This window comes from Monodelphis domestica, chromosome 6, assembly GCF_027887165.1.
Source record: "Monodelphis domestica isolate mMonDom1 chromosome 6, mMonDom1.pri, whole genome shotgun sequence".
NCBI classification, from domain to species: Eukaryota; Metazoa; Chordata; class Mammalia; order Didelphimorphia; family Didelphidae; genus Monodelphis; species Monodelphis domestica.
Window position 1 is genome coordinate 253,818,778 of NC_077232.1, and position 25,344 is coordinate 253,844,121.

At 38.1% G+C, this 25,344-nt stretch overlaps 1 protein-coding gene across 2 annotated transcripts in view; it reads left to right on the forward strand.

The window, feature by feature from the left end:
- The first annotated feature begins 12,604 nt into the window (after positions 1–12,604).
- DKK2 (dickkopf WNT signaling pathway inhibitor 2) overlaps positions 12,605–25,344 on the forward strand; it is a 146,905-nt gene continuing 134,165 nt past the window's right edge. Inside the window, exon 1 of one of the 2 annotated variants that reach the window (XM_001366637.4) lies at positions 12,605–13,859. In XM_001366637.4, coding sequence (XP_001366674.1) covers positions 13,638–13,859 — 222 coding nt within the window. In that variant the 5' untranslated portion in view covers positions 12,605–13,637. Of the gene's footprint in view, positions 13,899–25,344 lie in introns of both variants that reach the window. The other variant, XM_007495830.3, reaches the window with a different exon arrangement.

Sequence of the window (25,344 nt, forward strand, 5' to 3'; positions counted from 1 at the left end):
ATAATAGATTTTAGAGAGCATTTCTTCAACAATTTCTTTTAAAATGGATGAGAAAACTGGGACCCAGAAAAGTAAAGCTACTTACTCAAGGTCAAATTTAGTAACAGAAGTGAGATTTGAGTCCTTGTGCTCTGACTCTAAATCCATTGTTCAAAAGGCCTATAACACAGAATGTGTACATTTACCTACTAGTATTCTTAATATGCCAAAATTTGTACTTTAGACCCCATTGTATGGATCCCACACTTGATCCAGCCTTGAGAATAGTATCCAAAAATGTACAGATTTCAGGCAGTATAAACACACACTCACTCACACACACACACATATATATACACACTCAACTTGTCCATGGTCATTATAGTTCATAGACCTCCATAGATAATCTAAAGACTCTTTGGTCAGGCACAAACAAAATATGTGGGGCTTCAAATAGATTTGAAAAATCAATATACTCAACAGATTTCATCTATCAAAAATTGCCTTAAATTAAAGATACTATGATTACAAGTAATTATAAACTGGTTACCAAATGGAACAAATCCACTTTAATAAAAAGACAAATTAAGTTAGCAATAGTATTCTTTGCTAATTTCTAGATCCTTCTATATTTAGTTATAGCTCTCTCTTTAAGTGTGACATTATTTTGTTATTTCTTCCTAGGTTTCAATTTTTTCATTCTTATTTTATCCAAGTAAAATAGCCCTAAAATATGATTGAAATAACTTTGTTACCTCAGAAACTACTATGGCCTACACTTTTTCCCTTGAGATTTTAAGGATGACTCAGCTATTACATCAGATCAAGTCAGTCATGTCCAAGAGCTAATAGGTAACCTTCAGATAAGGGAATTAATACAGATATTTCTAGGTAAAAGCTGAGGTTTTAATGCCAACATTAGGGACTCTGGGAAGCTATGTGCCCCAAGCAAAGAGCGATTGATATTTTTGTCATTGGCTCTATTTTGCACTATATCTATAAAACTACCCTCACAAGACTTCTCTTGGCTCTCTGATTTTATTAATATCTTGTTCTGTTGGTCTTTCCAGAGAATGATCAGAATTCCTATCTTGACTCTATGCACTCTATGTAATTTAGAAAGGGACAGTTTATTTTTCATCCTTGTATCTCTAGTGCCTGGAACATTGGAAATTCTAATAGATGATCAGTGACTAATTCTACAATGCTTTTGGAATCTCTTCTGCAAAATATTTGTGACAAAGTTATCACTGAAATTTAACTAAAGAACCTAGGTGTGTCTATAGTGCTGGAAATTTCTGAGTCTCTTCACTCTCCAGCTATGCCCACTTCTTAGCAATTGTGATGATACTTGTTTTTGATTCACACCTCCTCCTGATGGACTCTCATTCCTCTATTTGAAATCTGAAGGAAGGTGATATATCATTGGGCATATGTACCAAAGGTGGGATGCTCTATCAGCTTCCATGATCAAATCTTACTTTTGTATAATGTCTGGCTTATAAGAAAAGGAGAGGACCAATGCCACTAATCATTTGTTGGAAATTCTCCTCTATCAGTGACTTACATCATTTGGTTACATTAGTCTGAACAAACAAGGCAACATAGGACAAAAGTGCATTAAGTAAAGGGCTTTCTCCATTGATAAGATTGGATCTATTCCTATAACTAACAGTGGTGATCATGGCTCTACTTGTTTCAGAATCTTCTTGGCATCTATAGGCTGGGCCATTTTATTTGCTTGTGAATATTATGGACTCAAAGTACCCATACATATTCCTTGAACTCATTAAAAATGGATTCTGGTTCCTAGCAGTGGTCTTGAGTTGTTCTAGTTAAGTCTATACATTCTAAGCTGTTCTCAAATATCACTGAATACTCTACAATAAACTCCATTGAATTCCATTATCCAATCCCATCTCTAGTCATTGGTACACAAGAATGGGAGATACGGTAGATTGCCTCTGGTAGACTTAGAAAATTTATGGGGGCTGGGGTGGACATTATTTATGAAATATATCATGGTCTCTCAAGTCCTTTCCAGATCTAAAATTTTATAGTTCCACAATTTAAGCATCCAAACAAAATTAATTAAATTATTTCCCCCTGTTTAGACCAGCCATTGACTTAAAAAAGGCAGCAGAGACTTATTTGGAATTCTCTTTTTGCCACCTAACTTAATATTTTCTCAATTATTTCCCAGTGTTTGCAATTATTTATTTTATATGTATTATGGGCATAGTTAAAAGTCTTTCCTTGTAAATTAGTCATAGATTCATAACAAATGACCAGGAATAGCCAATTTCAGTGAATGGCTCAAGTTGCCCTGACCCCATTTTATTAATAGTCAGTACTTTAAATGAACAAAGTCATTTCTAACTGATGAAAGAACCAGATCTTAAATAGTTTCCATGGATGAGTAATGTTTGTGTTGGAAATGATCCGTGACAATAACAGGGTGGAAATCAACCCACCCAGTTGCTAGCTGGCATACTGACTGCTTACAAATGATTTTACCCTAAAAGTGACGGGTTCTAGTACTGGGTTCCAGAATATCTGATTGTTAAAAAATCAAATAAAATCCAAAACAAACAAAAAGGGTCTAGATTTTCTAATTCCACGACTGGATTGTTTTCCTACAAGTCAAGATAAATTCTGTCAGAAATGTAACAGCTCTCTCTCTTTTGAGGGTGAGCAGCTTTTGGGGTCCTTTGGAAGTTTCCACTTAATATTTTTTGCCTTTTATGATAATTTAGATTTTTAAAAATTTCTTCTCTCTCAACTCCTTCACTTCCTTTCTTCTATACAATTGTCCATCAATCCCATCTCATTAACTCAGGTATAATTACTAGGGTGGTAGTCTCCGAGTTAGGAGAATATGATTTCGAATACTACTTTAGACATTTACTAACTCCAGAGTGAATGATACATAAGGGTCCTTGTAAAAGAATCATCAGCACCAACAAAAGCACTAACTTTTGGAGCAAGAAAGCTTTTGTTTGTTTTTTGATCCCATCAAGATTATGAGTTTGGGGGCATCTCCTGGGGAAAGAACTTGGTATTTATTCTTTCTTTCTTTTTTAACAAACAAGCAAACAATTCTTACCTTCCATCTTAGAATCAACACTAAATATTGATTCCAAGGCAGAAGAGTAGAGGGGATTAGGCAGTAAGGGTTGGGCAATAAGTGACTTGCTCAAGGTCATACAACTAAAAAGTGTCTGAGGCTACATTTGAACATAGGACCTCTTGTCTCTAGACCTGGTTCTCAACTGACAGAGCCACCTAGCTTGCCCCTTATCCTTCATTTTCAAAGGGGGTAATGTCTTGACTTGCTTGTGAATTGAATTTAAGTGAGGCAGAGTCCTCAGCCTCATTCTCTCTTTTAGAGTCATCCAACTCCAGTGGCCAGACAAAAGTCAGGACAACTGGTCATAGCCTGGGATGCAGTCTATGGCCTTGGCTTCTTTGATTGTCTGACCAAGCTCTGAAAGTTTCATAGATCCTGCTTCAGTCACTTTCATGGCCATTGGAACAACTTGTTCTCATCTGCCCCTTCTGCCAGGAGAAGTCTAGGCATAGGGAATGCCTGGGTAAACATCAGCCTAACTTATTTAGGGATTTGAAGCCTCTTGGTTCCCCTAAACCTGCTTTAGCTTGCCTGCAGAGATGATTTAACTGGGGTATATTTGCTGTGCATACTACAGTTTTGGGGGGTCACAGCTGAGAGTTGGTTAAGAGGCAGACAACAAAGGTGGATGAGCAGCCCTGAAAAAGGCTGGACGAACCACCTTACACTCCATATATCCCAAGAGAAATTACACTACTATCATTTGAGTTCCTTTAGAGTCTCCCCTCAAAACTTGTGATTTAACAAGTTTATAAGCATGTTCGGTGATTACAAAAGCTTACTTCTAGATCATTAGAAAAACATTTATTATGATTATCCTTAGAGGCAGGATTTGGGGAGTTTGAACCCTACTCAATTATTAAGCACATTTTCCGTTGTTTCACCACCCAAGATCCCTGAAAATTTTAATACTATTTCTACAGCCAAACTCCCAGAAGCTATGCCAGGACTCATAAGTGAAAGTAACTGAAAGGATTCACTGAGCTGCAGAAGCACAAATTATGTTCTAAAATGGAAATAGTCCTGGAACCAATGCCCAGAGGCCATGGGTTCTAATTCCAGCTCATAGATTTAAACCTGAATGCTCCTTGGATCTTGTAGATGAGGAATTGAGATCCTGAATGGTAAGTCACTACTTACTTAAAGTGATCTAGGCGCCAGGATAGAAATCACCAAATGCACAAGCACAAATGCTTCCTTTAAAAAGAAATTAGGCAACCTTGCTCATTATTATATATTATACTGTTATTATATTACTATAGATCACCTATACTTATAATATCTGATATTTATATAACATGCATATAATATGTTTGTTAATTTTCATTCATGTTCTCAGACCAGACTATGACTGACTCTTTTTCAGTAGAGTTACTGTTATACCAGCCGTGGCTTTCAAAGTTATTTGTTGTTACAATGTTAGTTGTTGATTATATAAATTGTTGGCCTGGTTATAGTCATTACTTTATAGATTTCAGAAGTCTTCATTTTTCCAATATTGATGTCATGGTATATAACTCACTTCAATCTAAATCAGTTCACAGACATCTTTCTATGACTCTCTGTAAAATATGTTTTCATTATTTCTTGATGCACAATAGTATATTATCACATTTACACATCACAATTTGTCCTGCTATTCCTTTATGAGGTAAAGGATGTGTGTGTGTGTGTGTGTGTGTATGTGTGTGTGTGTGAGAGAGAGAGAGAGGGGGGGGGAGGGAGGGAGGGAGAGAGAGAGAGAGAGAGAGAGAGAGAGAGAGAGAGAGAGAGAGAGAGAGAGAGAGAAATTGAGAGAGAGAGAGAGAAATTGAGAGAGAGAGAGAGAGAGAGGGAGGGAGGGAGAGAGAGAGAGACAGAGAGAGAGAGAGGGAGGGAGGGAGAGAGAGAGAGAGAGAGAGAGAGAGAGAGAGAGAGAGAGAGAGAGAGAGGGAAGGAGGGAGGGAGGGATGGAGGGAGGGAGGGAGGGAGAGAGAGAGAGAGAGAGACAGAGAGAGACAGAGACAGAGACAGAGACAGAGACAGAGACAGAGACAGAGACAGAGAGGGAGGGAGGGAGGGAGAGAGGCAGGGAGGAAGGGAGGGAGGGAGAGGGAGAGGGAGGAGTGAGAGAATTTCTAGTCATTTAAAAATAAGTACTGCAAACAGAGGGTGGAATATTAGTATTTGCAAATTTACTTAAATGTTTTTACTTTATGGTAAGAAGACTCCCACAGTGGTCATAATCTAGAAATACACGTAAAAAAACAACCAAAGTAAAACTTTAAAAAATGCTTTAAAATATAGCAGAAAAAGGGTCTGTCCAAGGGTTGAAAACAAGGTAGTGAGTGGAAAGCAACCTGTAGATTCTCCAGTCAACTGACTTCCCCCACCCACCCACCCATACCCTTGCACATTTTGCTACGAACCATGCTCTTCAAGGTTACTATGCTACATTTAGCCAAGGAATCGGGCATCTATTAACAAACCACATAAGTCAGTTTTTTCTATTAGAGCTGAAAAATCAGAATGGGGTCTGGAGTCAGGAAAGTTACTGTCAAATAGCTGCCAGTGGACAAAGGTTAAAGGGATAAGCTTACACACCATAAGGCTGGAATTTTAATCTTTACAGCTATGTGGAAAAGGTGACCAGAGAGGCCTCACCCCCAACAGAAAACGCTAACCCTAGTCAGTGTAAAACAACTCTAATAACAGTGTGACCAAAGGGATATTCAGGCACTGGGGGCTTTAAATCTCTTCACCACCCTAGGTCACTTTTCCTGATCTGTAAAGTGGGGAAAAAGAAGAAAGACATAAGCTAGGAAATGTCTAAAGGTCTCCTCTATCTCTAACATTCTATGATCTTTGATTTAGTAATCTTATTTTTTTAAAAATTCAAGCTTTTCTCAATAGTGCCTTTGACTACCAAGTCAGTGGTAAGTTAATTTGTAAAAGCACTATTCTCAGAGATTGAAGACTAGGGTTCAAATCCTTACTCAGGCACTCACTTGCAACATGACCTTGAGTAAATCATTTAACTTTTCTAGTCTCAGGTTCCTCATCTGTAAGTAGAAGATCATAATCATGTTCAAATGTTTTGTCCAAGACTGTCCTGAGGAAGTCACTCTGTAAACTTTAAAGTGCTGTATAAATATTAATTGTTGTTATTTTCTTCATCATTTAAAAGTTAATTGCTGTGGATCCCTCTCTTGGTCATTCTCTTGTCTGTTTGACAATGGAAGAGGAAGATAATTGATTGATCCAAAGAGGTTCTAGTTGGGAATGTGACTATCATATCTAATACGAAAGATAGTCCACCAAGAGGGAAAAAAAAACAATTCTTTACAGGTGATGCTTTTTAAATTTTAATTTGTTTTATATTTTTACTTAAAATCTGATCGATGGCATGCACTTTACCACCTTTATTTAAGCTAAACACACACATGATAGGACCTATCAGAAATAATTTACTATAACAAAGAGAGAAAATTTCCATCCTTCCTGCCCATGCACTATTCACCAATCCTTTAAGACCAAGTTGAAAGTTTATCCAGTCTAAGAAGCTGTTTTTCCTCAATAACTTTAGCAAAAAAATGTTCTCTCCACCTTTTTTTCTTGACATGATATCATTTCTCCATTGTAGCCTCTGACAGCTATTCTTAAGAGTCAATTCTTTGACTTAGAAGAAAAGATGAATGTGGGGTCCCTAGATGACAACTTTCAAAGTGCCTATTACCTGACCAAGAGCAGCAAGGTGTAGCATTAGAACCAGAAATACAAATTCAAGTTCAACTTATGACCTGTGCTGGCTGTCTGAACCTCAACAAGTTGGATTTTGGAGATCTTAAGTTTTGTTTTGCTTTTTTTAAATTTCTAAATGTTTGATTCTTAGTTATAAATAAAGGGCTGTCCTAAGTAGGTCTTATGGAGTTTCCTCTTCGAAAAGTTTCCAATATAAATAAAACCATAGGTCTAACCTCTATTGAGCACCTAGCAAGAGGCAAGAGGAGAGAGCATTAGGGAGTCTTTATTAAGCTCCTCTTAATGAATTAGGAAAGACTGATATAATACACAAACTAACTGACACCTTAAAAAAATAAAAAAACCTGGACCTGAGAAAATTAAAGATTTCCCTGGTGGGATAAGGTGTGTGTGTTGGACCACATAGCATAACAGGACTTCTAAGTGACTGGCAAGTATTATGAGGGTATCTAGACCTTTGTAATGAGTTCTTGAGGAAGGATTACACTAATATGGGGAAAGTGAAGGAAGAGTTTTCAAAATGTGAAAGGAGAAGGTGCTGGAGGAAGAGATGATTCATTCATTTGTTCATTTTGCCATTTATTCATGCATTCAAGAGGCACCTCATGTATAAAGGCAACATGTTAGTTACTGGGGATACAAAGATGTCCTGTTCCCTCTGTATCTCTTCCAAACCAAACAAATTTATCCCTGTCCTCATGAAGCTTATTTTACTCTAAGAAAAATATACTTTGTTCATATTGCATCCCTAGGATAAGTAGTTAGAAGAACCATGGGGAATGAAGCCACCCTGTGAGTGCTACTGTTATTCCATAAAATCAAAATGATTTTGAGAGAGCCAAGAGTAGTGGGAAAGAACAGGCAAAAGAATAAAAATGTATGGTCAGGTGAGGTAGCATGCACATGCATTCCCAATTATTAGAGAGGATGAGGCTTGTAGATCTCATGAGATTTTGGAGCTTCAGTGGGTATGCTGATGGGGAGTATTAATATAGTAAGTCCATGGGAATAGGGGAGAGAGCACCAAGTTCCTTCAGAAATGGCAAACCAGCCTTAGGATAGAGCAGGCCAACACTGCCACGCCTATCAGTCATAGGTAGGCCTATATGTATATAGCCCCTTGTACTTCCAGTGTGAGTAAAATGAGGAGACTCCATCTTTAAAAAAAAACAACAAAAGATAAAACTGTCCATTCACATGATACTTTCCAAAAGCATGTAAGTGCTCTTCATTTCCAAATTTAATTTAATTTAATAATTTAGTTAATAATTAAATTTAATAATTTTCATTAAAAAATATTGGTACAGAACTTTGAGGAAGTAGTGAGCATCTAGCTGGGCAATAGCTGTTCTTCATTTCAATCACATTTGCTCCTCCTGGCATGAAAGAATTAAATTAGGCTATGGGACATCTTCAGAAACTAGGAGAGCAGGAAGTCAAATATTCAGTCATTAGAAATAAAGAGAATATTGTATATATCAGGTGTATAAATGGAGATTTTGAGCCTTTGGACTTCATTCCCCAGAAGTCCCTTAGTATTTCCCAAAATTCCATTTTCCTGCATCCCTGCATTTTGTATGATTGTATTTAAGTGGCTGGAACTCCTCCATCTTCCTCTCTTGGACCTGCCACTGGGCTGAAGTCAGGCAGTTCTTTTGTTTTAGTTATTATTAATAAAACTTCTAATATATAATATGTAGTTATTGATTATTAATTTTAAAACCCACAAAGTGGCTTTTAATTTTTTTCTGTATTAGGAAATTATAAACAGCATTTCACAAACAATTCATGCCATTTTTGCCCATGTCAGTGATTTTCTCTAGGAATTAACCCTAATGCATGAGCAAGGTGTTGTGAAGTGAGGGTTTGTAGGAAGATTCTAAAGTAATGTTTGTAGATAAGAGATAAGTATACTCACAGTTTTAATATATGTTACAGTCCTTCCTTTTACTAAAGGAGAAGTAGTCCTTGGATTTTCTTCTGCACAATGTGAGATCTCCCTCATGTGACAATGACAACTTGTTTAAAGACTATATTGACTCATGCAGGCATATTGTGCATTTAACATCTATTTATATTAGGGGATAGATACTCTCTACTGAAGTCTTTCTTCTAAGTAAGGTGTAGAGGTGACCTTGCATTGACAAAAGCTTTGCCAGCAGAATGCAAATACTTATAGATTCTTGACCAATTGGAAGAATGTACTTCAAGAATGGGCCCCAGGGCTATACAATATGTCTGTTACCTTAGCTAAATTTGGAGAAGCTTCTCCCTAGAAAGTTGACAATGAAGGAGTGATTTATTTTAATTTTTTTTTGTCAATAGCACCTCATAAAGATAATCTACTAAATTGTGGATGAATTTTGCTTAGTGCAAGGAGATGAAATATCCAAAGAGGATCAAGTCAGCTATCACTGGCATCATTGAAGTTTCTCCATGGGCTGCTTATCGTTTTCAAGAAATAGTTTTCATATGTGTCTTTTCATACATGTGCATCACATATATAACCACACAGGACTATGTGATATGTGATTGTATTTGCCTTATGATCAATTTATAATTTTATTTATGTCTTTTTTTGTAGACTAATGCTTCAGCAAATGAATTTCTAATGAATCTTAAAATTTTTATTTTAGCTGTCTGCACAAAGCTGTATCAGTATCTGATATATTCCCTTGTAGCTAATTTATTTATCCAAGTGATAACATATTTCATATGCAAGTTTATTAATACTTAGAATAACTTTTCAGAAATGTAGAAGAGGAATTATTGTCTAAATTTAATTTTTTGTTGTTTAGCCATTTCAGTCATGTCCAACTCTTCTTAGTTATTTCATTTGGGGGTGTTGAGCTTGTAGGAAGGATGAGAAAAGATTATTTCCTCAAAAGTCTTTTCACTTCATTTACTTCCTCTCTCCTTATTTGAACATAGTATCATTTTGTTCATAATTATTAGAGCACTTCTCATATTCTCCTTTGTATTTCCATAATTTGCGTATCCCTTTTACTCTCTTAAATTCCTTAAAAATGTTGGCTGTTTCAGTCATCATCAGATCCTCCATACTATATTTAATATAGAGCTGCATTTCAAATAATTGAATTACATCAACTAATCCACTGGAAATTGTTTAAAATGGCCCTTCTCCTTTATCCCTATATCTATATCACTAAATATATCTATATAAATGTCATCACCTAGATATCTCTATCTATCTATCTATCTATCTATCTATCTATCTATCTATCTATCTATCTATCTATCTATACCTGAGTTCAACTCGGCCTCAAATATTTCACACTTTGTGAATCTAAGCAAGTCACATAACTTATCCAAGTCTCAGTTTCCTTTTCTGTAAAATGGGGATAATAATAGCACCTACCACACAAAGTTTCTGTGGTGATGATCAAGTGAGATAATATATATATAAAGAGTTTTGCATACCTTAAGGTGCAGTATAAATAATAGCTATTGTTCTTTGTGTACATATTTTCTTTCATGTGTTTGAATTGGTAGATGAATAATTTGGTTAATTTCTCAATCTTTCATCTTACTTTCCAAAACAGGATGTGTGGGGCAGCTTTAGGAAGTTGATCTGGAAGAAAAAAAAACACTTTAAAAATAATTTAGTCCAATCCCTTCATTTTTATAACTAAAGTCTAGAGGGGTGACTTGATCTAGGTGTCTCAACTAGTGAGGTTCTCTTTCAATTTTATCATTTTTCCTTCCTCTGTACCCCAGGGCAGTATGCTGATCCAAGAACCATTTTTTTTTAAAGTACTAGTCCAACTTCCTGTTGTAGAATCAGGAATTCTGGGTTTCTTTTTACAAATCAAAACTGAGTGAAACCATTAAAATGTGAAAACCTTCCACCCTTCCGCTGCCCCAAAAGAACAATAACAATACAATCCAAGGAAGAAGAGAAAATATGCCAGTCTTTAATCTACTGAAAATGACAAACTTCAATATGAGGAGGAAGCTTCCAGAATAAGAAACCTCCAGGGCATGAACAGACTGTCAGGGGATCTCAACATCATAAAATGTACTGTGGGTCCTCAAGTTTTCTTACAGAAACTATGGAAGTGATTAGTTAGTGACTACTTCTAATAACTTGCCTAGAATATTTTCCCTTGTTCCTTCTCCCCTCCCCCCCCCATTTTGGGGTTTGGGGGAGGAGAGGGCAGTGAAGGAGTAAGCTGGATTCTCAACCAAGAGAATAAGAATGTAAACAGTCTTTAAACCCTACACCACTTAAAAAGCTGAACCTAGGACTTGTCTAGAATATTTCTTGACTTCCAGGACTTTTGACTGTGTCTTAGATAAGAATTTTGTTATTCCCTATTCCCTAAATGTAAAATTCTCCACCTATTTGCTTCTTAGCACAGAAATCCATCTGAAATCTCCAACCCCAGTTGGAGTTAACATCCTTTAGGGCTGGCTCCCTTCTAGGGACCTCTGAATGAGCTTGGAGAATTTAATTTGAATAGTTTTGTTATTGTTATAACTAATACAATTTTCAAAAACAGCCTCTGGTCTCTCCAGATGAACGCCTGACCCTTAAAACCTCAGAGCCTATTACAGGAAAGTTGCCCTAGCAGTACCCGGGAGCCTATCCGGGAGAAATGAGAAGCATGAGAGCACCAGAGCACAGCTGCTTCCATTCATTCCCCACTGCAACTGGGTCTTCCTGACAAAACAACAGAGGAAGCTTGGATGCTGTGACCCAGACGGGACTAACTGAGATCTGCCTGCCGGCAAAAGGGTCCCGATGTGGTTTGCCTCACTCACCTTGCTGGTGAAGTAGATCAAGCATCTATCTAGAAAGATTCAAATGCTTCCAGAGGGCAAACATACTCCAGTGCCCCCCCCCTTTTTATATGTTATTGCTTAGCTGTCCAGGGGCTCACTAACTCTCCGTGCGCTCCTTGGGGATAGCCAAATACACATTCACACCGATGCTCACACACACGCATGTACACGCATAGTAAAAGTACATTTGAACATGTACACAAACCAACTCACATACGTATACAATGCGCTCACACAATCATGGGAGCACACACTCCAACACAGGCACGCACCCACACAAAATCACAGTCACACTCTCTCACAGGGATACAAAATACACACTCAGGTACACATCCACAAGCACACTAAACGCACACTCTAGCGCATATATATTCACACTCAGCACATACGTCCACGTGCACACACTCGCAATAACCTGCTGGCACATTGGCGGGTGGCTGGGGTCATTTAAGGACTTGAGTGAGAATAAGCGTCCCAGGACATCAGAGTGTTCATTCCGGGCCAGAGCACCAAGTCAGGCACACCTTCAGTTTTCCCCCAGCCTTCCCCTTCGATGCTAGGGCTTCTGGGCAACAATGCCTTGGAGCTTGTCTGATTCCAAACTGCGCCAGCTGTCGGAGCTCCTGCCCTCCTCTACTCGCATCCACACCCATTTCCCCTCCAGATGCAGTCTAGCCTCCCACCATCACCATCACCACCCGCCCCCCACCCTCCGCCACATCCCTACAGGAACTGTAGTTCAGGACCCCCCAATTCCTTGGGGCTCAAGCCCCGTGGTTTCCCTGGTGGCCATGTGAAGCAGGCACACTGAGGACTGAGAAGAAGCTGGAGAAAGCCATGAGGAGGAGGAGGAAGATAAAGAGGAGGAGCAGAGAAGGAAGGAAGGAAGGAAGGGGGTGGAAGGAAGGGGAGTGAGGGAGGCAAGGGGGTGGGGGAGCAAGGGTCTGGGCTGGGGTGAGAGAATCGGTTTCACTCTTTGTCACTACTGAATTGGGGGCGGAGGAATCTAGAAAACCCACTGCAGCCCGCTATAAAAAGAAAAAGGGTTAGCGGGAAGAGAGCAAAGAGAGTGAGTGTAACAGAGAGAGAGGGAGAGGGGAAGAGAAGTGGGGGCAGAAGAGACAGAGAGCAGCAGCGCTCTAGCCGGTGCCGAGAGAACACTGTCACTCACTGCCTGTCTGTCTCTGGCTGCCCTCAGTGTACCGGAGGAGAAGGCTGGCTGTGGGTGAGCGTGTGCCTGAGTGTGTGGATAACCCTGACTCGGGCTCTGACTCCAGGACTACAGTCCCAGGGGTTGCTCTCCTGGCTCCCCAAACTAGAGCCTTCTAACCTGAAACAGGAGGACGTGTGCTCTGACACATTACAGTGCAGGGGCTCAGACAAAAGGCGAGAAAGACAAGGGGAGAAGGAGCAAAAACAGGAGGAAAAACCAAAGCCAGACAACTAACCCAGGAGGTGTGTGCATATATGTTGGGGGGGAATAACCCGACCCTTCCAGCCCTCTAGGGCCCTTGACTTCGGGCTGATTTGCATTTTCTCCCCCCTGGCTGATTGGAGGAAGGACGAAGGAGGGCTGACTGCGAAGCTCCTTCCCAAGTTATCTCCGGCCGGGCTGCTCAGCTGGGCTCTGCATCACCTTGGGGCACGCCTTCTGGGGTGGGGAGGCGCTTCGCATCTTACTGCTTCCACTGTCTGAAGAATTTTCCCTACTCCAGAAGAAACCGGCCGTTGAGAAGTGACCTCTGGTCTCGAAACTCCCAGCCTGAATGGTTAAGACTGAGTTTGCACTTTTTACTCCAGTTTCCTGAAGTAACTCAAGGTTTGGGGGACAGTGACTGAGATTCCCCTCTCGCTTCTTGGGCCGTTTGCTGCCTCTCCTTTGGAGGACAAATTCTGGGTTTCATTGCTTCCTTCCTATTTCTTCCCCCTCCCCTCCTAGTTTTTTACCTTTCCTGGGGGCCCCTCTTGCCCTTGCGCGGAGATGACCCTTATGATGTGGAATAAGGAGTCCTCCCGCTGCCTCCTTTTACTAGCCGCGGTCCTGATGGTGGAGAGCTCCCAGCTGGGAAGCTCCAGATCCAAACTGAACTCCATCAAGTCGGTCCTGGGCGGGGAGACCCCGACTCAGGCAACCAATCGATCTGCAGCCGTCTACCAAGGACTGACTTTCGGCAGCAGTAAGAAGGGCAAAAACCTGGGGCAGGTAGGAAAATCTTCAAAACACAATCATCAGCAAGGAGAGGTATGGGACCATTCTACTTCCACAGCACTGCTTATATTTACATTGCCTTTAATTGAAGTGCTTGCTGCTTATGGGTCATGTTGGCACAGTTGTCCCTGAGTCGTGGTCTTCGCGGTTTGTATGCCTGTGTGTTGCGAGTGTGTGCTGGAGCATGTGTGCATGTATACTGTCAACTGCAGAATGGGGTGGGGGGGAGGGAATATCCGCTTTAATGTAGACAGATACATGTACATGATGAGTATGTAAACACACTTGTTGATTGGCTTCATTTTCCAGAGTCAAAAAGCCTCCGAGTTGTCACAGATGACATACAATTGTCCTCCTTCCATCTTTCTACCCCCACCTTTCCCCCCCAAAATCGGAGAATGAATGTTGGTTATCTATAGGGAGAGAACTGTTTTCTAAAGGTCTATGTTGTTTAGAAAACGAAAACAATAAAATGATGATGCCTGTGCACCCTGGGACAACTACAGAAATATACATCATTACAAGGCAGCTCAGAAAGCCTGAAATATCTTGGAAGTCCCCCCCCCCCCCATGTCTCTGTCTTGTCTGTCTGTTTCTTCTGGTCTGGTTTTGTGTCTCTCCCTGTCACTATCTCAGCCTCTGGCTCTGTGTGACACTGTCTGGGTCCTAAACACATGTAGGCACAAGCCTTCCCTTCCTTTCACCTCATGCACACAGGGACACACAAGCATACACACATTTTCCTAAGCTTCCTGAATCCTGACACTAAATGGCCAGGAGAGGGGGCCCTGGGGGCATGGGGAAGTCCTGGGGGAAGGTACAAGCCTTTATTCCGAGTTTAAGAAACTAAAGCAGAATGGAAGTCTTTGCACATGCATCTACATAGCACACACACACACACACACACACACACACACACGCACACACACACACACACACACACAGGCACACTCCAATATCCAATAGCCAGATCTAGGCTATTCACCATAGTTTTCCAAACTGAAACCCTGCTAAGCTCAGGGTCTCTGTAGGCTCTCCAAACACCTGCCTGGCTGCAGCTAGGGCTCTTTTCAGTCTTTAGCAAGGGGGCAGGCAGGGACAGCAGTGGGGACGGGATACTTTCTTGCTCTGAGTCTAACCCTTTGCTATACCTCTCCTGGGCGTACTTTTGAATCAATTGCACAGTCCTAGGAATGGTATTTGCTTCCTGAAGAGCATATTTCTTTATGATTCCTCAAACCAAGCTAAAACAAATACTTTTCACTTCTTAGATGTTCCCCGCCCTTTTCTTTTAAGTTTCAAACAACAACCAAAAACCCACAGCAATGAAAATCATCATAATCTGCCTTTCTTCAGACTAACAGGCATACGACTTCTCTTCCTTCCATGAAATACTCACTCCTCACCATCACTCTCTTCCTTTACTTGCCTCAATTTATCACGTTGAAACATTAAATAAAATGCACAGAGGATGTCTATTGGACCTATCCTCTCTTTGTGGAAAACAGGGATAAAAGGCATGGCAGGTCCTTTTGGCGAAGATATGGTTGAGGAGACTTCTTACAGCAGTCTGATCTTTTATTTTCCTTCTTTGCTTCTTGGCTACAGTCTCAGATCAGTGATCTCTGCTATCTGAGATGAGTTGCTTTTGGTAACGGCTGAGGAATGGACTAAATGACCCTAGAAATCTCTTCCTCTCAGTCTTACTCCTGTAATGATGTGACTATTCATTAGTGCTATTGCCAGTCTCCTTTGTCAGCTAAATCCACTGCACCACTATCAGTTCCTATCAAATGGTGTTTCCTGAGGTCAGGCTTAGGAATTCACTGCACAACTCTGTGATTTAAGAAAAAAATGCAGAAAGCTCAATAACATCCTATTTCTTCTGCTGATTCCTTCTATGAACTTTTAAATTATTATTTATAATTGTTTTGAAAGGTCAAGGATCTATGAGTTCTTTGGTACAGATATTGTCTCCACCAAAGTAGAGTGTGCGCCTCTATTTGCCCATTGTAGAATAAATATTGACTAAATTCTCCAAAAATTAGGATTTATTTCTAAAAGTATATGTACAAATGGACATACATCTGTAAAATGATAATTTGTAGTTAGTATAATATGAAGGCAAAATTTATTGCATGAGCTAATAATATATACCTCTATACAATCATGAATATTGATACGGAGTACTTCATCCATACTTCCCAAATATAGTTGCTGGGAAAGTCACAACAGGTGAATTCTAAACTGCTTTGGTTGTTCAGTCTAAAGTCATTTATATACATGAGTACTATCTTTTATAAACTCCTGTCTCCCTTGTTCAGCAGATGAGTTTGAATATGTAATATTGGGGACTCAATTGGATGTCACTAACTTCGGGATACAACGAACTCCACTATTAACAGAGTTCACCGTTATGCTTACTTAACACTGTTTCAATTTCCCTTTGTTGGTGACCAGAAACATTTGATACGAGTATATACTGCCGCTTAATTCAATAATACTTTAGTCCATCAAGGGTCTATAATTTCTTGGATTTGGGCACTCAATTCCATTGAAAATACTGAATTGTCAAATCTGGAAGCATATACTTTTGAATATTACCCGAAGCAAGCAGAAATAGTCTTCAAAAGGAACTGGGAACCACAAATGATTTGATATTACTGGTCATCTTCATAACGGAATCAGGTAGACTGCCTGTTTAACTGGAAAAACTGTGTTGAATTGATCATGATGATTGTAAGGGGGGAAAATCTACCCCCCAATAGTGACATTGGCAACCATGTATAGGAAAGGTTTGAGATAGAGTCAATTTCCCTCCATTGAAATCTATTAATTTCACTCATCCTAGATATAGAAATGTCTTCTGGAACTGTAAAGAAAATCTAAAGATCATTTTAAAAATAAATGTGCACAAAGGAAGGAGAATCTGTCTTAAGATAATTATTAAAATATTTTAAATGGAGTTAGATTGGATATTTTCCAGATTTAACTATCAATGTAAAAACAAATGAAAACAAATATGGGTCTTTGAACAGGAATTTAGATAACTTCCGTATCTTAAAAAAAAAAAATGAGCTTGCTAATAATACATCGAAACCTGTTCCTGCTTTTGCAAATTGAAGCATATTATTTGCCAGGATACCAGATATTAAAGATACTTTCTGCTTAGGTATGTTTGATTAAGAGTTGCAAAATTCCTGGGTAGTTTGTCTTTCTTTTTGATCGAAGTATTCATGGTGTCCATAGGTATATAACACTATTCTCCAGGGTTTTACAAATAATATTCTTTATATGTATTATATCACCATATATTATCTAATAAGTGAGGCAGAACATTAAGGAAATTAGTATTGACTCATTTAAACAAAAATACTTTTACTTGGTTTGGGGGTGGGATTGTTTTAATTTCACTTTCGATATTTAGAGCTCTTAAAAAAGATTGTGCCTTATCTATTTTAAAGTAAACAAAGTCACTACACATTCCTAATTGTGTTACATGTCATTTATTATTTTACCCTGAATTCCAAAAGAATTGATTAACCTCCTCAAAATGACACAAATGATTGTTAAAAATAGCTTTCTGCAAAATTATTTTACAGCAATGATATCTAATTAGGATTACTCTTCTTAAAGATTTGAATTTGAGTTTATGTATTTTGCCCTAATACTAATAACAGAGTTTTTCTTTAAAAAATACCTATTCATTTTGTTTGATTAAAAGCAATCTTTTCATATCTAAAATAAACTTTGAACTGATAATTGTTATTTCTTCTTTGTATTATTTCCTGCTTGCCATATATCTTTGAGACCAACAGTTGATATTTATTTGAATGCAATGATATTGGATTTTGAACTATTGAAAAATATGATTTAAAACAAAAACAAACCAAAACATGATTTTTAGAATGAAGGCAGACTTCTGGGCCCTTGCCTCTCTAAAATAAAAATGTATGAAGTTGCACTATTCATATTCCATGATTTTCTCATTTAATGTAGATTCTTAGAGTTCTATGATGAGGATGTAGTTACTTTTCATGCAATGAATACTTTATTCCCAAATGCATTAATACAGAAGCTTGTTGGAGAGAGCACATGTATTTATACAATATAACTGCCTAAATATACATATGCTGCATATACATATTTTATTTATATATTTGCACTTAGACGCACTGCTACATATTCATCTATTGGTATAAACAAATGGAAATAGAGCTTCGTTTTAGTATTTACTCTTGATTACTGGCAAGGGAGGAAGGTGGTTAATTCATGAAATTCTCTATGGTAATGTTTTTAAATCTTAGACTAGTTTTCCTGTAGACCATATCTGAATCACCTCTCTCTGTCATCAGCCTAAATGAAACACGATTTGGAAGGTAAGTGTCCTGAGTGGAAGCACGGCAAATCAGACAATGCATCCCCAAGGCAATTATAAATGACATTGGGTTCATCCATCAGCATGGGCCATTGGCACAACAATATTGTCTAATTCAAGTAGATAATAGAGAGTTGAAAGTTGAAATAAGAAGAAATTTACCTTGTGTAGAACTGGCCAACTATTTTAATAGTTATTTAACCAAAAGCATCTATCATTTTGTTGTCGTGCAATAACACAGAGCAAAGGGGACAAAGTTGCTGAAACGTAATCCAGCTGTTGCTCAGACATTGCCACACTCTCCCTTAGTATTCCCCTCAGAGGTCATCTGTTCCCCTTTCATAAAATGAGACAAAGTTTGCATTTCTTCAACTAGTGAAAGGAAACCATTTCTAGGTCTTATTGAGGTGAACTATTCTGGGAGAATCTTGGAGTATCCTAAACTTTCCCCTGCATTATTCATATTGAGAATGCACATGTAAATAATATACCAAATTTCAAAGATTACTTCGGCCACATATCACATTCTTGTTCTCGACTCGTATGCATTCCAGTTTCTCCAGAGATATATCGTCCTGTTACAAGAATGTTCACTAGGTTGAGAGTTAGGAAAGTTGAACTTGAAGCCTCGCTACTGGAGTGACTTGTGGGATCTCGTTGACAAGGTTGCTTTACAAAAAGTTGCTTCCCTTCATTGTGTTTGCATTTAGTTGTCTATAAAATAGGGACCGGTATTCTGACTGATCTTTTTTCTGTTTATTTATGTATGTTATTGGAGAAGATGAGAAATATTTGTTATTTTTTTAATAAATACGTGATACCAAAATATCTTTAAAATAAAAAAAAATCTATTAATCAAAAATTGATTTGCTTTTTGGATGACAATGACAAAATCTGATTTAGCTAATATTTTTCTTTGAATTGAGTCGATGTTGCATATAAGCCGAGTATACTAGATCGTTGTGAAGAAAGCATATCATTTTTGCATCATTTGGTCGTATTTTGGCAACCTTTTCTAATACAGAAAATCATTTGTAGCTGGAGTCTGGGAGCCTGGATTTGAGTCTCTGGACCTCCAGTTGCTAGCAGAGAGATATTGGCTGTCATTCAATGCCTGAGCCTCAGCTTCCTCGTTTGTAAAATGAAGACAAAGCCTCCATTCTATTGCTTATTGGTTCATTAAGTGGGTGAAATGGCATCGTGTATATTAAGGATTCTATTAAGATAAAGTACCATTTTTATTTCATTGGTATCTGTGTGATTCCCCTTAATGAGAGACTAGTTTAATGCATTTTGTATTGTTTTAAGCATCGTCAAGGCAAACATCCGCCGTTCTCAGAACACAAGTAGGTCAAATAACATGTGAACTGTAGGAGGAGTTTGCTGATACGAATGAACATCTGTCCATAAACAAACAAACAAAAATTTAACCAACCATGGATTTTGAATAGTGGCCGCCCAATAGCTAAATGATATTAACAGCTTGGGTCACTACCTTCTTGTACTGGATACAAACCAATGACCTACAGGTCATTACTAACACCAATGACTAATCTTTTGAGACAACTTATTCCATAATTCATTTTTTTTCCAGTGGTAACTTGAACCAGAAAACATATTTGAGGCAGAATTGAGCCAAAGTCCTATTTGTATAATTGTATTTTCAAAAGCAATTCATTTATGCAGCACCAGTTATAAAATATTTATTATAAAGTCTATCCCAAGATTGCTTAATGAGTTCAAATATTCTATTTGATATTTACAAGGTCTTAAAACTTATACACCAAACATATATATGACAAAAGCAATAAGATTAAAATGCTAACAGAAAACAAAATTATAATGTCTTACCTCTATCTCAAAGTCCATCCAGATGTTTAAAATCTCAGTTTCCTTATTTGTAAAATGGGGATAAATGATATTTGAAGTGCCTATTTCATTTGCTTGTTGGAATTCAAGGACTTTGAAAGCCATAAAGCCTGTATATATGCACATCAAATTTATATTTATCTTCTGACTTCCCTATTTAATGAACCTTATATTAGTTACTCCAGCTGTGACCATTCTGGTGCCTCACTTAAAATAGCATCACTCAGAAAGTTTGGAATTTTGAATTCTGAACACCACCATTTTTCTCTCTCCCTAAAAATATAGAAATAGATGAAAGTAGAAATACTTGAGAATTATTATCATGATGGAAGTTTGCCTCTCTGTGGATAGATCCTTCCAAGCTTTCTAATAAAAGTCCTTAGTGGTAGTAGTAGTAGTACACACGTACTAATAGCACGTATTGATATTGTATTTTGAGGTTGACAAAGTACATATTTGATGAAAATCCATTGAGACAGCCATTTTTTGCATAACCATCCCCTTTTAATTGATGATAGATTTTAACATGTCCATGGTCCCACAACTAAGCAGTATTATAGTTTGGATTCAAACCCAGGCTACCTCATTACCCAGCTGATTTTGTATAGTTAGAATCCACTCCCCAGGACTCCAATTCCCAGCATCCCATTTTTATTCTCACATTACATCCTTATGTTCTGGAAATGAAGTTTCTGGGACCCCACCCCTCTTGATCTTTTAGCACAAATGCAGCTGGGAAAACTTCTCTTTACTCAAGTTTTTACTTTTTGTCTCATTTATTTTACTTAAAGTGTTTATTAATAAATCTTACAAAATATAATACTTGGAGTTATTGGATATTAATTTTAATCTTACAATTTCTTTCCATTATACTCTACTATATCCATCTTTGTGTCAATAATAAACAAATCAAGAAGAATCTGAGTTAATTTTTGGTAGGTACTACACTTTCTTCCATCTGAACACTCACCCCCAATCCCAGGAAAATCTTGCTAATAATCAGCCCAGTAGACTGGTACCAAAGAATAAGATCCTCTAATTTCCCCAAAGATTCACTTAGAGGGAGGGATCACAGTGGATAGAGTAAAAAAAAAAGAATTGGGAAGACCCAAGTTCAAGGTAAAAAGACCCATATGGCCCTGAGTGAGTCATTTAACATCTTTTAATCTCAGCTTTCCTACACTGTAAATGGAAATGGTGTTGCTTTTCAGTCATTGGGTCATGCATATCTTTTCATTGCCTGATGGACCATATCTATCCACAGAGTTTTCTTGGCAAGGATATTGGCGTGGTTTGCCATTTCCTTCTCCAGTGGATCCATTTGTCAGGCAATCAGATATTAAGGAACTTGCCCAGGGTCATACAACTAGGAAGTGTCTGAGGATGGACTTGAACTCAGGTCTTCCTGATTCAAGGTCCAATACTTTATCCGTTGAGCCACCTGACTGCCTTCTGGGAATAATATTACCACCTAATTGCTGGGAATGTTGCTACGATCAAAGGAGTTAATATTTGCAAAGTGCTTTGTAAACCTTAAAGAACTCTCTAAATGTGGGCTATCACTATTACTGTTATTGCTATTGTTATGGTTATTATTATTGTCTCAGCATGATCCATGCTCTCATACTAAAGTCTCCACTTTCCCAGATTGTGGTGTTAGGGGCTTCAGAGTTGGGGATACTTTAGAGATCGTTTAATCCAATCTCAAAATTCTAAAGACAAGGAAAGGGACTATTCTATCCACCACATTTCTAAAGAGAGGGAAAGTATTGTCCAAGATTCATAATGCAAAGTAGTAACATTCAGTTAGGGATTATTCTGGTTGGAGCTGGGGAAGGGCAGGCAGAATCAAGGCAGGGTAATTCAAGGCAGTAACTAGAGATACTTGAACAGACTTAACATCAAATACAGATTCAGGGAACTTAGGCAGCTGCTTTATGTAGAACAAGATGCAAACAGCTAATCTGGAAAAAGAAATAAAAAGTAGTCTTGAGTAAAACAATCTCACAACAAAGCATTTCCATTTCTACTTAGGATTTAATATTGCATAGGATCTTAGAGTTCGGAGGGGCCTCAAATATGTAGTACAACCCACACTTGAAGAAGGAGCAATATCTCTGATGAGTGATCCACCATTCAGTCTCTATTTGAAGTCCTCTAGCTAGGTGGCACAATGGATAAAGCACTGGACCTGGAGATCAGGAAGACCTAAGTTCAAATCTGTCTTTAGACAAATTCAAGCTGTGTGACCCTGGGAAAATCACTTAACTGTGTTTGCCTCAATTTCCCCATTTGTAAAATTGAGCTAGAGAAGGAAATAGCAAGCCACTTCACAATCTTTGTTAAGGACACAGGGTTATGAAGAGTCAGATACAACTGAACAACTGTGGTAACAGAGATGTGGCACACACTACTTCTTGAGGCAATCCATTCTACTATGAGATAAGAAATTTGTCATCATTGTTTTTCTTTAAGCCCTAAATTTGCCTCATTTCAGCTTTTATATATCTTTTAGTCTTGCTGTTTGGAATTGGGAAGTGTAAATTTAACCCTTCCATATCATGGCCATTCAAATATTAGGAGATAGTTCTATTCCCCCTAAGACTTCTCAAAGGTTCATCAATCAATCTTCAACTTTATTTAGGACTTTGGTATATAGCCCAGAGCCTCGATATAATTTAGGAAATTACATTGAATAAATGAGCAATTTGAACTCATTGCTGACATCTTGATGCTTTCTACTGCCTAACTTATCTTGGCTTCCATTTTATTCATAGCCATTTCTTCTTTCTTTCATACTTCTTAGTTCAAAAATCATTCACATTTCTAGAAAAAACGGAAGAAAAAAATCAATAGTTTTATCTTCACTTTGCCAACTGGTATCAGCGACAGTCCTCTAATTCCAAATAATGATTAGAAGAAGTCCATTTTCTTTCCTTAATATTCACTGCCAGCCTTATCTTATTCTAAGGTTTGTTATTGCTGAAAATATTTTTATATATTAATTATATATATATATAATTATAATTATATATATATAATTATAATGCATATATTAATATATATATAATTATATATATATATATATATATTGTTTATCCTTTCTGTATGCCTTTTACAAGTTTTAGGTGGTCATTGACTTCCTTGTGGGTCTGCATTGGGCTCTTTGGACAATACCTCCTTTTCTTCTTTATTAACGGTTGGTTGCAAATAAGCTACAGTCCCATTCTGGAGAGCCTCCTTAGTGAGTCTAGGTTCCTTATAGAAGCTTGTCAGAAAACTCTTCTTTTTTCTAAAATTTTCCAAGTTCCAACCTGTTCTCCCCAGTCTAGTACACATTGAGCACTGACCTTCTTTACCCATCACAAGTTCTAAGATGAAGTGTCTACTTTCTCCAGAGGTTACCATCATCACCACCTCTCTGATCAGAATCAGGGTCAAACTGTCACTTACTCCAGTTTCAGAAATATGAAATTACTAGTAAGGAAAGTCAATAATTTCTCAGCTGCTCTGCTCCCTGCTCCCATCTCTGTTATGACCTCAGCTGCAGTTTTCTGCTGCCCAGCTGGCAAATCTTCTACATAGCTCTCTCCAGTGACCTCAGCTGCAATTCCCTGCTGCCCCAATTGTAATGCTTATTTCAGCATCCTTTGATGGAATACTCTCTCAGACATACTCTTACAGTAAATTTTCTCATATTTGATCATAATCATTAGGATGTACAATACTTTCTTTGGATATGCTTACTGCTATTTGATTTGATTTGAATCTAGGGACTCCCTCTTTTTATGTTGTTCAGTTGTTTTTCATCAAGCCCGATTCTTTGTGACCCCATTTGGAGTTTTCTTGGAAGAAATATTGAAGTGGTTCGCCATTTTCTTATGTGGCTCATTTTACAGATAAGGGAACTGAGGCAAAACAATATTAAGTGACTTGTCCAAGGTCGCACAACTAGTAAGTGTCTATGGCTGGATTTGGACTCAGGAAGATGATTCTTCCTAATTCCTGTTTGACTTTAATGCCTCTATATACCTAGCTGCCTTCTCTTCTACTGGCTTCATTCACAGCCAGCAATGAAGAAAAAGAATGAGAGTCTACTGCTCTCTGTAACTCATTCAGGTGGAGAGTTTTATTTCCATATCCAAAGAGATAAATCATCATTTCTCAGAACTTTTCCTTGGAAGTCCTATCATAAGATTTTCCAGTGATGAGTTTCCTGGGGGAGTAAGTTCTGAAGGAGTCAAAAAGTAGAATAGTTTGTTCCTTCCTATAAACATTATATGTGCTATAAGTGTTTTGGAATATATGGAACTGCCACATACCTTTCTACAGGAAGCCTACTGTAGTTTCAGAATACTGTAATTGACCCATCCATCATCTCATTAATTTAGATACAGAAGAGGAGAAAAATCCATAGTGACAAAAGGTAGAGGAGGAAAGTTGCTTGTGGAAGCCTTACTGAAATAGCTGTCACAAATGAATATTGGTAGGAGATGGTATTCATCAGAGGCTCAGGGACACATATTATTGCCACATTCTTATTTTACTACCATTTCAACCCATTCTTCTCTTTTGTGTGCACAGGTCAATTTCAATTGGTTCGCTGGTGCCCTCTTCTGGCTTTTAGCTGTCACCTTTCTTTTCTGACTTCCCATATCCTGTGCTCACTACATGAAAATGTCATGAATTACCTCCATCTTCAGGTAGTGTGTTCTAAAACCTTAATATGCATTTTCCCTTTGACACTGAGGATGAGCATCATTTGGGACTATTACCCATTTTTTTTTTCTTAGGCATTTGGATTGGATTATTCAAATCATCCAAAACTATTGACTATCCAGTTCCCTAATCAGTAACACCTCACATGGGGATCTTTGTTTTAAGCAGCTTCTAAGGTGTGTACACCCTTAAATTGTTTTTATACTCTTAAAGTGTCTTAGGAGAAAGGGAAAAAAGATCTCAGTAGAGGCTGTATGTGACTATACATACATATTCACATATATGCATATTTATACACATGGAAATGCACTTCCATCACCCATTTCAGCACTGATTATTCCCCATGCCTGGATACCCTCCATACTAAAATCTGACATTTAGAAACCTTAGTGTCTTTTGAAGTTCACCTCAACCACATCCTTCTAAAAGAAGAGTTTCTTGATTCTCCTATTGTTAATTTCCTCCCTAAACAAATTATCTTTCTCTACTTCTCTCTTCTCTTCTCTGCCCTTC